Below are 13,992 nucleotides of genomic sequence, written 5' to 3'. Positions count from 1 at the left end.
ATAGAAAGATAGCTATACAGAGGTGACAACTTTCCATAAACTCTTCCATCAGCTCTACTGCATGATCCTATTCTGGCTACAGGACATGGCTGGCTTCCCAGATTCCTTTGAAAGCTTTTTTGTGTACTCACATCAGTCTTTCAGGAGGGCTGCTTAGTGACTTTTCAGTACTCATCTAACACTTTCTTCTTTGACATCTACTTCCCCTGCTTCTCTCACAATTGTGAAAGGTTTTATTCCTATTATAAATGCCCTAGTCCATAATAATAAAGTTTTCTGTTTCTCTACTGAACTCTTAACTGATACAGTTATTGATATCAAGTGTGGATCCATGGTAAAAGAACCATAATGATAGTAATCTGGTATCAGTTTTCTAATCTGACTGGATTTAAGGCCATTAATGACCTACTACCAGTGGTAAAGGAGATACTAGTTTACCATATCAAGGCAAAATCTACTTAAATATCACCTGTAAACTAGTCAAGGTAAGGCTTTGGGTGATCAAGTAGTTGCTACCTCATTTTACTGGAAATAGGTATATAATGGTGTCCACTGCTTGCTTCTATGTCCATTAGTAAACTTGGAGAAAGGAAATAATGGACTTGTGGTCCAAATTCACAGCCCAAGGTAAGAAATCAGAAAGCTTCTATGACTGTCCTAAAACAACTTATTTCCTTTAGCTACAAAGTCAACTTTTCTGAAAACCAAATCTAAAAATCTGATCCTGTTGTAGGCTAAAGTAAGAAGCAAATCGAGTTTACAACTTTACAGAATCTCAGGATCCTATATTCTATGTATTTTTATAATCTCTATGTCCTAGCATGTGACCAGAGATCAAGATATGCCTGAGGATTAAAATAGGCTGAATAACGGCCCCAGAATACATCAGGTTCAAATTTCAAGAACCTGTAGCTATTATTTTATTTGGAAGAAGGCATTTTGCAGATGAAATTAAGGTTTTTGAGGTCAGATGATTATCCTGGATTAGCTAAGAGAACCCTAAATGCCAACACAAACATCCTTATAAAGACAAACAAAAGAGGAGAATACAATTACTCAAGAGAAGCAATGTGAAGGTGGAACAGAGAGAGGGCTGAAGATGTTGGCCTTGATGACTTTAGTGATTTGGCAACAAACCAAGTAATGTTTGCAACCACCAGAGGCTGGAAGAAAGGAATGGATTCTCTCCTGGAGCCTCCAGAGGGAGCTTAGTCCTGTTGTCACTATCAGACCAGTGATACTAATTAAAATTTAAGTTTTCAGTACTGAAAACTTATAGAACAGTTCCTGGCACATAGTATGTGCTCAATAAATACTTGTAAAAATAAATGCCAGACTCAATAACAAATCAAGGATTCCAAACAGGTGAGGCATTACTCTAGTAATCTTCTGTTATGGCAGGTCCAAAGCCCATCCACATGGTTCACAAAACTAAATGGCTAGTTTAGTTTTGTAAGGACTTGACCCATGTCACAAAGTGATCCTTCTGCTACTGCTGATGGGTAACATCAATTCCTGTGCTATTTTAAAGGGCATAAAAGGCAAGAGAAAGTACAGATTGTCACTATTTTTATTAGTGTCTTTGCTGTTATAATTTGAAATATTAATAGCAGATAATCAGTTTTAAAGTTTATAAAGTAGAAAACAATTCCCTATTATAAGTGTTCTGTCCATACTGGACTATTCTCAAATTGACTCCTTTAAAGACTGTGCAATTTCAGGTATACTCCATGTGTTAAAATATGCCATCTGAAACATATGTATCTATATGCAGGAAGTCACAAATAATATAGTCACGCTATAAGATAGTGTTGCTCACCAGGCATTAACATTAATAACAAGGTTCCAGTGTTTTCTACCTGTTTTTCAAATGTTTATATATTAAAATGTACAAGAGTAATCAAGAATAATGTTTAGCTATTTATTTAATTCAGCCCGAGGATAAACTTCAAAGGTGAGAGGCCTTAAAATGTTTTTCTTTGTAGTATATACACAAATAGTAAAAATTTCAGAAAAATGTGTTATCAGTGAAAATAATTTAGCTGAAACTTAATAAATAGAACATATAAAAGAAGCTGGTATTTATGGATTTTTGGAATGCAAACTTTCAAGGATCAAAAAAAAAATCCTAGCTATTAATCATGTGTGGGTAATAAATGGAATATTACCACCATCCCCTAAGGACAAAATTCCATTGTTAGAATTCAAATGCTATGTACTGTTTTTTTTTTAACTCCACCTTTTCTAAGCATGAAATTGTACCATTCCCAGGTAAACCTCCAGTTTTAGTAGTTTATATACACTCTGGGTTTATAAACTACACGGAATATTTCAATTTTGCCTGTTTCGTATTTACCGTTTAAGTCTTGTATCTCTCCACCTCCTAATTGATGGGGACAGCCTTCAGACTCTCACAACTCTATCTACCATACAGCATATAAGTTCATATAATGTGTTTCTGATCACATTTCTTTCCTATTTGTAAAATGTTAACTGACTTCCTACCAAATAGAAGATACAGCACAAACTCCTTAACATCAAACAGTCCTTCAGATTCTGGCCCCAACCTAAATTTCCTGCCATAAACTATTACTTGTCTCAAATATGTATTGTTCATGCATACTTTGAACAAATATCCCTCTTTTTAAAAAATACTTTCCTCTTCTTTACTTGTAGAATTTCTACATACTTTACAGGCCTCAAGAAATACAAGTCTACTCTCAGAGTTTTCCTAAGTCTTCCAAGAAAACTGTAGTCTTCCCTCTACTATATTCCCATGCAGTTTTGCACATATCTTTTATAATACCACTCATAAGTTTTATCAAATTAATTTGTTGACATATATGCATTTTCTTCTTTTATTCATCATTGTATTTCCTGCATCTCCTTATGAGTACCTGTCACATATTAGGTATTTACTCTATGTTGGATTTATAAAAGAATAAGTAAATAAAGAATAAGTAAATTTAATTCACTCATTCTTCTTGGATTTTTTTGGTAAACATTAGATGCATGCTGACTGTGGTTCTCATTAAATGTTTTCTAATAATTGTAACTTCATGAGGAGAACTTAATAAGTGAATATTTACTGAGCAGTTATGGCATTTCAGACACTGTGCTAGGTGCTTTACAGGAATTATCTCGTTTAAATCTCATTTAATCTGTAAAAGGAGGTATGACTTGTTTTACAGGTTTAAAAACTGAGGTTGTCAGATTTTAAGTATATAATTTGCCTTGCATAACATGTCAGAGCTCAGATAGGAAGCAAGATTTCTCTGGCTTCAAAAGCTACCAATTCATGGCCCATGGGTTCTTGCAGTAAGTCTTGTGTGGTTCTTGCAGTAAAGCCTAAGTGTTTAAACCTGCCTAAGTTTTAGAGTCAGTTAGCATAGTATATGAGAATATGCCTCTCAATTCAGATTGCCTAACTTCACAATCTTTCTCCACTCCTTGATAACTAGGGCAAATTCCTTACCCTCTCTGTTCCTCCTTTCACTTATCTATAAAATGGGGATAAAAATAGTATGTGTGTCATAGGATAGTTCTGAAGATGTCTTTCGGCTATCTTTGGGAATGGTACTGGATCTTGGGAGGGCTATATCTTTTGTACCCTCTTTGGGGATGTCTCTTGCATCATGGTTAAATCATACAAGGCTTATTGGTTTTGACTTTGAGTCACTTGTTAGGTATACTTTTGGTTTGAAAGAGAAAGGAAAAAATCATTTTTAAAAAAGGAGTTCAAAACTGCCAAGAATATTTATTGTTTTTCCCAGCTGAAACCTGGTGAGATATTTGAAAGGTTTCTTTTTTTTTTTTTCAAGAGCCTTAATGTTCAACTTAGTCTAATTGGAAGCTGATATTCAGAGCCTAATGGAAGCTATTTTTTTAAAGCCTTTCTATTTCATCTTCTTCCTCCCACGGGGATTTGTTGATTGAAATCCTCTTCTCAAAACTTTGTTGACTATCTGCCCTGCCAACTCTGTCCACCTTCTCCCTGTTGGCACCATTTTGGTGAAGATAATTTGGAACTTTATTGGCTTCTTTGGGAAACAAGGTCTCTCCACACTGGCTCCCCTAAGACCTCTTGTTGCCTCTTCTCCTTGCCTCCTTTTGTCACTTTCAATCTTCCATTCAGTTCCTTTCAATCCTTTGATGTGTCCACTTTTAAACTCCTACCTCTGTCAACCCTCTGTCTACCCCCACCAGACTTTTCTCTTCTTACTTTAGCTCGTCACTGGAACTTTAGACTCCTACAATCACTTGAATTTTAGGCTTCCTATCAGGGACTCTTAAGGGATTCAGGGACAACTATCCAGATAAAACTATCTGAGGTAAAAAGGGAAAGGGAGCTATTTGGAAAATAGGCAAATGAATAATGTTGAAAGCCTCCACAATACTAAAATGTAAACAGCAAAAGCTTAAGCCATCTGTACAGGTAATCTTATCTTATTCCAATCTGCCAGAAACACAATTTGGATCAAACTGTTCTTTTATAAAATAGTGAGTTTTGTATTACTGTACCTGACACATGGCTAAAATTTTAAAAGGAAAGATAATAAGATCTTTATTTGTGCTTGTCTGTACATTTGTGTATGTTATAAATGTGTGACATTTTTCTACCTCCAGATGTTATTGCAAAACTTTGTGAAAGAGCTCAATTTAATTAACTTAAAAAAGTGCTATCGTAGTTATATATTCTCTCAGAGAAATAAAGACACTAAACCAAATGTTTTTTAGTTCATGTGACTTGGGTAATCCTTGAAATTAAGAATGTTGTTGGTTTAGTTAAAAAAAAAACAAAAATCAAAAAACAAAACAAGCCAAAATTACAGACAAAAAACCCCCAGTCAAACAAAAAATAGCTGTACCTCCTGAGTTGTCAACATTAAATATAATGAAGACATATAACTTTTTCTACCTGGGTTTACAAGTCAAAGAAACTCATATTATCTCTATGTTATAAAATTTGTCAGAGAAAAACAACTTAAGATAGATATCTGTTTAATGTTTCATTGGATTTTTATGAATAATCTAAACATATTTGTTTAAAACAAGTAAATTAAATAAATATAAAAGTTTATAAATGAACTTTCAACAATGACTATTTTTATAATATGTCTGCTTAAAAATAATTTCTCAAATCTCTCTGGTAACTTACACCCTTAGAGTTTTGATAAGTCAAGTGATGGATATTCATTGAATATATATAGATCATTCCAAAAAAGGCCAAATACTGAAACATTAATTATTGAACATAAATTCACCTAATTTTGACCTCATACATAAGAGCATTTAAAGATATTTGGGTTTGTTAGTAAACATGTCTTGTGCCTCACTGAAAAAAATTTACTTACTAGGAGGAAGTATACACCTCTATAAATTAAGAAATGAAGTAGCCATATATTTGCCAATCTACAGAATGTTGGTATGTGACAGACAGCTCACAACTGTTTATTTCCTACCTTTTACTAGAAATGAATGTTTCTAAGAGTTAAGAATTCTAATTAATGCATGTAATTAAAATAATGAGAAATAAGAGGAAAAAACTCTGTATGCAAAGAAAGTAGGATGTATTTTGGCATGAAAAGGAATGAGATATGGAAAATGTTTTTATTAAGGGAAAATTAATTTTGTCCTAAAGGAGAATAACTGGTTGTTCCAGAATGAGAAAGAATATAATAAAGGAAAAAACTAAATAGACATGAAGTTGGGAAGAGAGAAAGAGAGAAACTTAGTGGTCAAGCTGGCTAAAACTGAATGAACTTATTATAAGGGTTTTAAAAATAAGCCTTAATATCAAAAGCACATTGATGTAAAAATAGAACAGAGTTTTCTCTCTCCTAAAAAGACAATGTTTTCTGGGACTATGGATTTGCTCTTGAGACTCATAAGATTGAGAAAGGTTTTTCTTTCTGTTTTAAGTAATCTGCCCAGGAAACAAAGAATCTGTGTTTTATCAAAGTAACTTCCTGTGCTTCTGTTTGTCTTTATCAGATGTCTGATTACTTGAGAGAAAAAAGAGTAAAAAACAGTCTTCTCCATTAAAAGAGCTAAGTTTTTTTTTTTTAATAGGTTTGTAACTTTCAGTGTTTACCTTCAAAGTTTTTGTCACTTTGGTTAAATGGATAATTAAGTATTGTCTCACAATGATCTATGACCCTATTTAATCAGATGTTTTGAAACATTTTTATATTTTTGACAACTTTCCCTATCTTTTTTGACCTTGGACTGAGATTTTCCAGAGGACCCCTGGAATATCACAAAAGACTGGATCTCTCTCCTTATAAAGAGATATTAAACTAATTAGTCTTATTTTATAAATTATATAGGAAGCACTGTCAAATAAGAACTGATATTTAACCTTTTTAGTTTACATTTGTAAGAGTATATGTTAATATAAGTGTTCCAGAAATCATATAAAATTCCTAAATTCTGTTATACCCTGGTATAATATTATGTCATAATTCTAGTTATCATCTTAACATGTTGTGTGTCACAGGAATAAACAAATTACGTTGTCAACTCTATTAGAATGAACTCTCATGAGTTCTTTAACAATGGCCAATTTAAAGTCTTTTGTCATTTACAGTTAAAGTCTTTTGTCATTTACAGATAGTTAGTCTTTTACTCTGATGCTGTTCCAAAAGCTTTTACAAGCAGCTATGATCCAAAATTCTTGTCTTCAAAAAGTTCATGGCGGATAACCTAGAAGAAATGGACAACTTTCTAGTAAAATACAACCTTCCAAGACTGATCCAGGAAGAAACAGAAAATCTGAACAAACCAATTACCAGCAACGAAATTGAATCAGTAATCAAAAAACTAAATAGAAAAAAAAACCCAGATCAGATGGCTTTGCCACTGAATTTTATCAGACATTTAGAGAAGACACAATACCCTTTCTCCTTAGTTTTCCAAAAAATAGAAGAGGAAGGAATACTTCCAAACTCATTCTATAAAGTCAATATCACTCTAATACCAAAACCAGGCAAAGACAGCACAAAAAAAGAAAACTACAGACCAATAACCCTGATGAACATAGATGCAAAAATCCTCAATGAAATTATTATCAAACCGAATTCAAAAATACATCAAGACGATCATACACCATGATCAAGTGGGATTCATCACAGGGATGCAAGGATGGTACAACATTAAAAAATCCATCATCATCATCCACTATATCAATAAAAAGGACAAAAATCACATGATCATCTACATAGATGCTGAAAAAGCATTTGACAAAATTCAACACCCATTCATGATAAAAACTCTCAACAAAATGGGTATAAAGGGCAAGTATCTCAACATAATAAAGGCAATATGTGATAAACCCACAGCCAATATCATACTTAACAGTGAAAAGCTGAAAGCTTTTCTTCTAAGGCTGGGAACAAGACAAGGATACCCACTCTCCCCACTTTTATTCAACATAGTACTGGAGGTTCTAGCCATGGAAATCAGACAACACAAAGAAATAAAAAGCATCCAGATTGGTAAAGAAGAAGTTAAACTGTCACTGTTGGTAGATGACATGATATTGTATGGGAAAAAGCCCTACAGAATCCACACCAAAACGACTAGAACTAATAACTGAATTCAGCAAGGTTGCAGGATGCCAAATCAATACAAAGAAATCTGTTGCATTCCTATACACTAATGATGAACTAACAGAAAGAGAAATCAGGAAAACAATTCCATTCACAATTGCATCAAAAAGAATAAAATACCTAGGAATAAACCTAACCAAGGAAGTGAAAGACCTATACCCTGAAAACTACAAGACACTCTTGAGAGAAACTGAACACAACACTAATAAATGGAAATCATCCCATGCTCTTGGACAGGAAGAATTAATATTGTCAAAATGGCCATCCTGCCTAAAGCAATCTACAGATTCAATGCAATCCCTATCAAAAATACTGACAGCACTCTTCAACAAATTGGAACAAATAGTTCTAAAATTCATTTGGAATCACAAAAGACTCCGAATAGCCAAAGCAATCCTGAGAAGGAAGAATAAAATGGGGGGGATTAAGCTCCCCAACTTTGAGCTCTACTACAAAGCCACAGTAATCAAGACAATTTGGTACTGGCACAAGAACAGACTCATAGATCAATGGAACAAAATAGAGAGCCCAGATATAAATGAAACTGGATTACTGTCTAACTCCATATACAAAAGTAAACTCAAAAAAGACCAAAGACCTGAATGTAATTCAGGAAACCATAAAATTCTTAGAAGAAAACATAGGCAAAAATCTCTTGAATATAAACATGAGCAAACTTTTCATGAACATATCTCCTCAGGTAAGGGAAACAAAAGCATAAATGTACAAGTGGGACTATATCAAACTAAAAGTTCTGTACAGCAAAGGACACCATCAGCAGAACAAAAAGGCATCTTACAGTATGGGAGAATATATTTATAAATGACATATCCGAAAAGGGATGGACATCCAAAATATATAAAGAGCTCACATGCCTCAACATTCAAAAAGCAAATAACCTGATTAAAAAATGGGCAGAGGATATGAACAGACATTTCTCTAAAGAAGAAATTCAGATGGCCAACAGGCATGTGAAAAGGCGTTCTACATTGCTAGTTATCAGAGAAATGCAAATTAAAACCACAATGAGATATCAACTCACACCAGTAAGGATCACCACCATACAAAAAGCAAATAACAACAAATGTTGGCGAGGTTGTGGAGAAAGGGGAACCCTACTACACTGCTGGTGGAAATGTAAATTAGTTCAACCATTGTGGAAAGCAGTATGGAAGTTCCTCAAAAAGCTCAAAATAGAAATACCATTTGACCCAGGAATTCCATTCCTAGGAATTTACCCTAAAAATACAACTTCTCAGATTCAAAAAGGCATACGCACCCCTATGTTTATCGCAGCACTATTAACAATAGCCAAGAAATGGAAGCAACCTAAGTGTCCATCAGTAGATGAATGGATAAAGTAAATGTGGTACATATACACAATGGAATATTATTCAGCCATAAGAAGAAAACAAATCCTACCATTTGCAACAACATGGATGGAGCTAGAGGGTTTTATGCTCAGTGAAATAAGCCAGGGAGAGAAAAACAAGTACCAAATGATTTCACTCATCTGTGGAATTTAACAACAAAGCAAAAACTGAAGGAACAGAACAGCAGCAGACTCACAGAACCCAAGAATGGGCTAACAGTTACCAAAGGGAAAGGGACTGGGTGGGTGGATGGGAAGAGTAGGGTAAGAAGATTAAGGGCATTATGATTGGCACACATAATATAGGTGGGGTATAGGGAAGGAAGTATAGCACAGAGAAGTTTACTATGCTGATGGACAGTGACTGTTATGGGGTATGTGTTTGGGACTTGATAATAGGGGGAATGTAGTAATCACAACGTTGCTCATGTGAAATCTGAGCATAAGATTGTATATCAATGATATCGTAATAAAAAAAAAGTTCATGACAAGGAGTCTTACAAGTATTCTAGAATACAAGTTTCTAATAACTTTAAGATCATACCATTGAACTGGAAAAATTTGCAGACCTCCATGGAAAAAACTGATGTATTCATAAAACTACTAATTCATGATCAAACAAAACAAGAATTATTTTCATGAGGCTAAATAAACTGATGAGAGTGATTATAATTCTTATGTAAGGTTTTGTTTGAAACATTACTGGTTCTTAAACATTTTGCTTAACATATTTAAGGAAACCTTTTCTCTTAAGCTTTCTGTAACTTACGGCAATTTGGCAAAGTATACATGTGTAAACACAATTGAAACATTTTTTTTCTGACCTCATCCTTTCAGAATTCAGAAACTCTTAGTGAGTATTCTTACTTCAATGTTAATAGTTATTTGCATAAGTTTAAAGGGAATCTGTTCTCCTTGTAAAAGGACATGACTGGACACATTGGCTATATTGCCAAAGCTTTCACTGGAATGCCACATTTGCAAAGGATGTTACTAGTCAGCTTTCAGGAACGAAAGGTAATTTTATAGAGCCAACAAAGCCCCTTCAAAAAAACTACCTACTATTTTGCTTTCAGGGTTCCCAGTCTTAACAGGTGAGCAAGGAAGGTCATTTCCTGGCAGACCCAAGAACCTCAGGATTTCTTGGGGAACTCAAAAAGAGGAGAAGAGAGGAATCACTCAAATCTGTAGTTATTGCAGAAGAAATCTCATGGCAAGTCGTTGAGAAGCTTCCCAGCCTTGAGAACTTTTTAAAAGTCCAATCAGAAATTCCTTCTGAATAATTCCAGCAAAAAATTCCAGACTTAAGAAGAGCCTATATGGTCAGCTGCTATTCTTGCTGCAATTATATTAATAATCAGGTCAAGTTTAATGAGACTAGACAAATTAGTCTTACTGTGATTATCTCTGGTAAAAATGGAGATGACTGCAGAGAGAAAAATTACATGTCAGTAGCATACTTTGGTGGATATCAGATTCTGGTGCTTTTCATTGACTTTGAAGTTTTGTTATATACCTGTAAACTGGACTGGATCCTGAATTCTTCTAGTTTTTTCCAATATCTGGCTATGGCTCTACAAACTAGCATCTCCAATTTTCTCCTACCCTTCTGATTTGGAATCACTAAAAACAAAAACTGCCTTTTTCCCAAAGCCCTTCAAGTTGAAGTTGGACAACTTGATGTAAACTTCAGAGAAATCTCTAGTGATCCTGGAGATAAGGATAACTTACGTAGTAGTGTAATCTTATTTCAGATTTTTCTCAACAATTTTACACTTGAAAGTGCTTTTCTGTTCCATGTTATAGTACTTCATTTGATCCTAGCAATAAATCTCTGAGGTAGTACAGAAAAATTTCTCAAATAACTATAGTAAAATATAATTTAGCAAGTATTATAAAATTATAAAGCCTAGCACACAAGAAAAAATAATGTTCAATATAATGGCAGGCTTCAGAAAGCTTTTTCAAAGAAGGAAGTGGCAATTTCCAGTTATAAAATAAGTAAGTCCTAAAAATACTGAACAGTATGGTAACTATGTTTAAAAATATTGTTATGTATATTTCTAAGTTGCTAAGAAAGCAGATCTTAAAAGTTCTCATTGCATAAAAAAATAATTGTAACTGTGTGGCAATGGGTGTGTTTAACAACTTACTGAGATCATTTTGCAATATATACAAATACCAAATCACTATATTGTACATCTGAAACTAATACAATGTTATATGTCAATCATACCTCAAGTAAAAAACTTTTTTTAAAAGAGGGTGGTATTTAAGGTGTTAAAGACTAAGTAGACTTTCTACAAAAAATGGTAAGGAAGGCCTTCCTTGTAGGAAGAAAGGATGTAAGCATAAACCAAGACAGGTATGCTCAGTGAAATAAGCCAGGTGGGAAAAGACAAATACCATATGATTTCACTTATTTGTGGAATACAAAAACAAAGCAAAACAGAAGGAACAAAATAGCAGTAGACTCATAGACATGGAGAAGTTACTAGCGGTTACCAAGGGTGAGAGGTTGGGGTGTGTGAGGGGAAGGGTGAAGGGGATAAAGAGGCACAATAATTCCCAATTACAGTATAAGTTGATAACAGGGACATAGTACAGCATCGAGAATATTGTCAATGACTCTGTAACATCTTTCTATGTTGATAGATAGTAACTGCACTAGAGAGGGTGAGGATTTAATAATGTGGATAACTGTTGAATGACTGTGTTGTATATTTGAACCCAACATAAGACTGTGTATCAACAATACTTGGGTTAAAAAAATAAGGCAGGTATGCATAAAGCATACTCACAAATTATATTTCAAAGTAATTACTATGATTTAGCTAAAAAGACAGGATATGTGAATAAAGTCATTTTTTTTAATGAAAGGGACATATTGGTCTGATTGAAGCAAGGGACAGCTCCAAATTGTGAAGAACTTTGAATGTCACCCTAAATCATTTCAAATTTATTCTGGAGCCAACAGAGTCACTGAATATTTCTGAGGAAAGAGTAACCAAATAATACATAAGAACTCTAGCTCTAAAAAACAGTATGGAAGCTGTGACTGGAATGGTGACAGGTTGAGGGCAGCAAGTCCAGTTTGGAAGCCACTAATATAATGTAAGTAAGAAGAGGAAAGAAGAGCCACATTTAAGCTCAAAGTAGTGAAAATGAAAAAGGTAAGAAGTAAATTCAGATGCTGAAGAAGTAGAATCAATATCTGGGGGGGTAAGTGAGAACCAGAAATGTAAACTTAGTAGTCATTACCTTAAAGGGAAAAACCTGAGTTTACAGGTGCGAACGAGTAAGCAAGTGAACCAAGCGGAAAACGGTATCAAATTTCATTCAACTATCAAAGTTGAATGTCGATTGAAAAAAAACACTCTGGTTCCATTTTCAAATACTGCATGCAATTGATCATAGCAAAAGATCCAGTCCTCTAACGTAATTAAATATAGTTTACTAAGCAAGGTTCATTACTATATTTAATATTATTCTTTAATTCATTTGAGCCAGCGTTCCTGGGAAGTGTTTCGTTGGTTTAAATAAATGTTAACATACACACCCAACATACACACCTGTTCTGAAAGGAACACGCACTTGCTTACGTATTAGCCTTACCAAGGAGAGACTTTGCATTTCGTGAGGTCCCTGCGGCTTCTCGAGTGCAGGGTCCTGGTCTGGCGGATCGGCGCGAACACTGGGTGACACACGGAGCGGGACCTCGGCGGACTCTCACTGAAGGAATGACCGCCAGCAGGGCGCGGGCCCACCCGCCCCCACCCGCCCCCTCGATCCGCACGCCCCAGGCTCTGAGGCACACACCCCTTTCCGCGGGCCCTTCCTCCTCCACCCAGCACACTCCACACGTCGTCCCTCGGAGTTCAACGTGTCACTTCAAACCGCTCCCACCCCTACTTCGCTCGTACTTAAGGTCTCCGACACCGTTCCCCTCACTAAGACGGACCTCACGCCCGCACACCTCCCGCTCGGGCCACGCCAGCAGCCTCTCGCGCCCTGGCCGGGCGCTGCAGCCGCCGGCCTCCAGCCCCCACCGCTCCCCAGGAGCGTGACGTGCTCACCTCCCGTGCAGCTCGGCCGGCTCGGGGCCGCGGCTCAGCTCCACTGGGAGCCCCAGGCTCCGGAGCCAGCCGGGTCCCCCGCGAGCCCTGACGCGCAGCGCCGACCGCTCCTGCCGCCTTTGCAGCAGCCAGCCTGCTGCGGCCCGGCCGTTTCCGGGATCCCGCGGTCCCGTCTCCCAAATGCTCCGGCTTCCGCCTTGGTCCGGGCAAACGCCGTTCCAGGCTCGGCTTTGACGGCTCCAGCTTGGCAGTTGCCAGTTTGATTTTGAAGGCGGGACCCCTGGCTGCTCCGCGGGCAGTCCTCGGTGCCTGTTTCACTGTCGTGCCAAGGCCCGGGGCACTGCCTCCTGCTAGATGTGTCCTGAGGGGACGAGGCAGGCAGAATGATTCCCGCCGCTGGCCTCTGCGAGGCTGTCCGATTGCGGAGTGTATCCAGATGAAAAAGGAGAGACAAAGTCCACTGGGGCAAAGGACCCTGATTGGAAGTGGAGAGGCCGATCCAGGAAGCAAACAAACCCGCTTCTAGAAATGACTTGTCACTGACACTGAAAATAGGCGAGATTAGCTCTGGTTCAGGCCGCACGCAGTAGTCTGGAAGGCTCATTCAGTTGGAATGACCGTTTCTGCCACCTTAGCTGAGACCTGAGGTGGAGCAGAGCCTAAAGAGGCGCAACCAATGGGCCTACTGCCATTAACCAGGAGAGGAAAAAAAGAGCAAATAGGGCGAATGAATCGACTTATAAGGGACTAACCCCCTTCTGGCTTCACGGATCCCCTACACAGCATTACCTTTTAAAGGCTAATATCTTTGTTGGAAACCCTCCAACCACTGCAGCCAATTTTGATGATGGATAAGCTGAAATTAGTATTCTAGCTCCAGTTTGATCATCAAATAGAGCAAGATTATCCCTTTCCTCTTAACCTAATACTATTA

General features: G+C 36.7%; 1 protein-coding gene across 3 annotated transcripts in view; it reads right to left on the bottom strand.

Moving 5' to 3' along the window:
• The window catches only part of SLC35A3 (solute carrier family 35 member A3), a 61,361-nt gene extending 47,866 nt beyond the window's left edge, over nt 1-13,495 (bottom strand). The window contains exon 1 of one of the 3 annotated variants that reach the window (XM_037024651.2): nt 13,059-13,495. Coding sequence is in view for 2 of the 3 variants with exons in the window: in XM_037024657.2 (XP_036880552.1) it covers nt 12,598-12,615 (18 nt within the window). In the remaining variant the exon portion in view is untranslated. Of the gene's footprint in view, nt 1-12,597; nt 12,737-13,058 lie in introns of those variants that run through there. The other 2 variants (XM_037024657.2, XM_037024648.2) reach the window with 2 other exon arrangements.
• Between the last annotated feature and the right edge of the window lie 497 nt (nt 13,496-13,992).

Source organism: Manis javanica, chromosome 4 (genome assembly GCF_040802235.1).
Source record: "Manis javanica isolate MJ-LG chromosome 4, MJ_LKY, whole genome shotgun sequence".
NCBI classification, from domain to species: domain Eukaryota; kingdom Metazoa; phylum Chordata; class Mammalia; order Pholidota; family Manidae; genus Manis; species Manis javanica.
The sequence above is the reverse complement of the archived record's forward strand: the minus strand, read 5'-3'. Positions and strand labels throughout refer to the sequence as shown.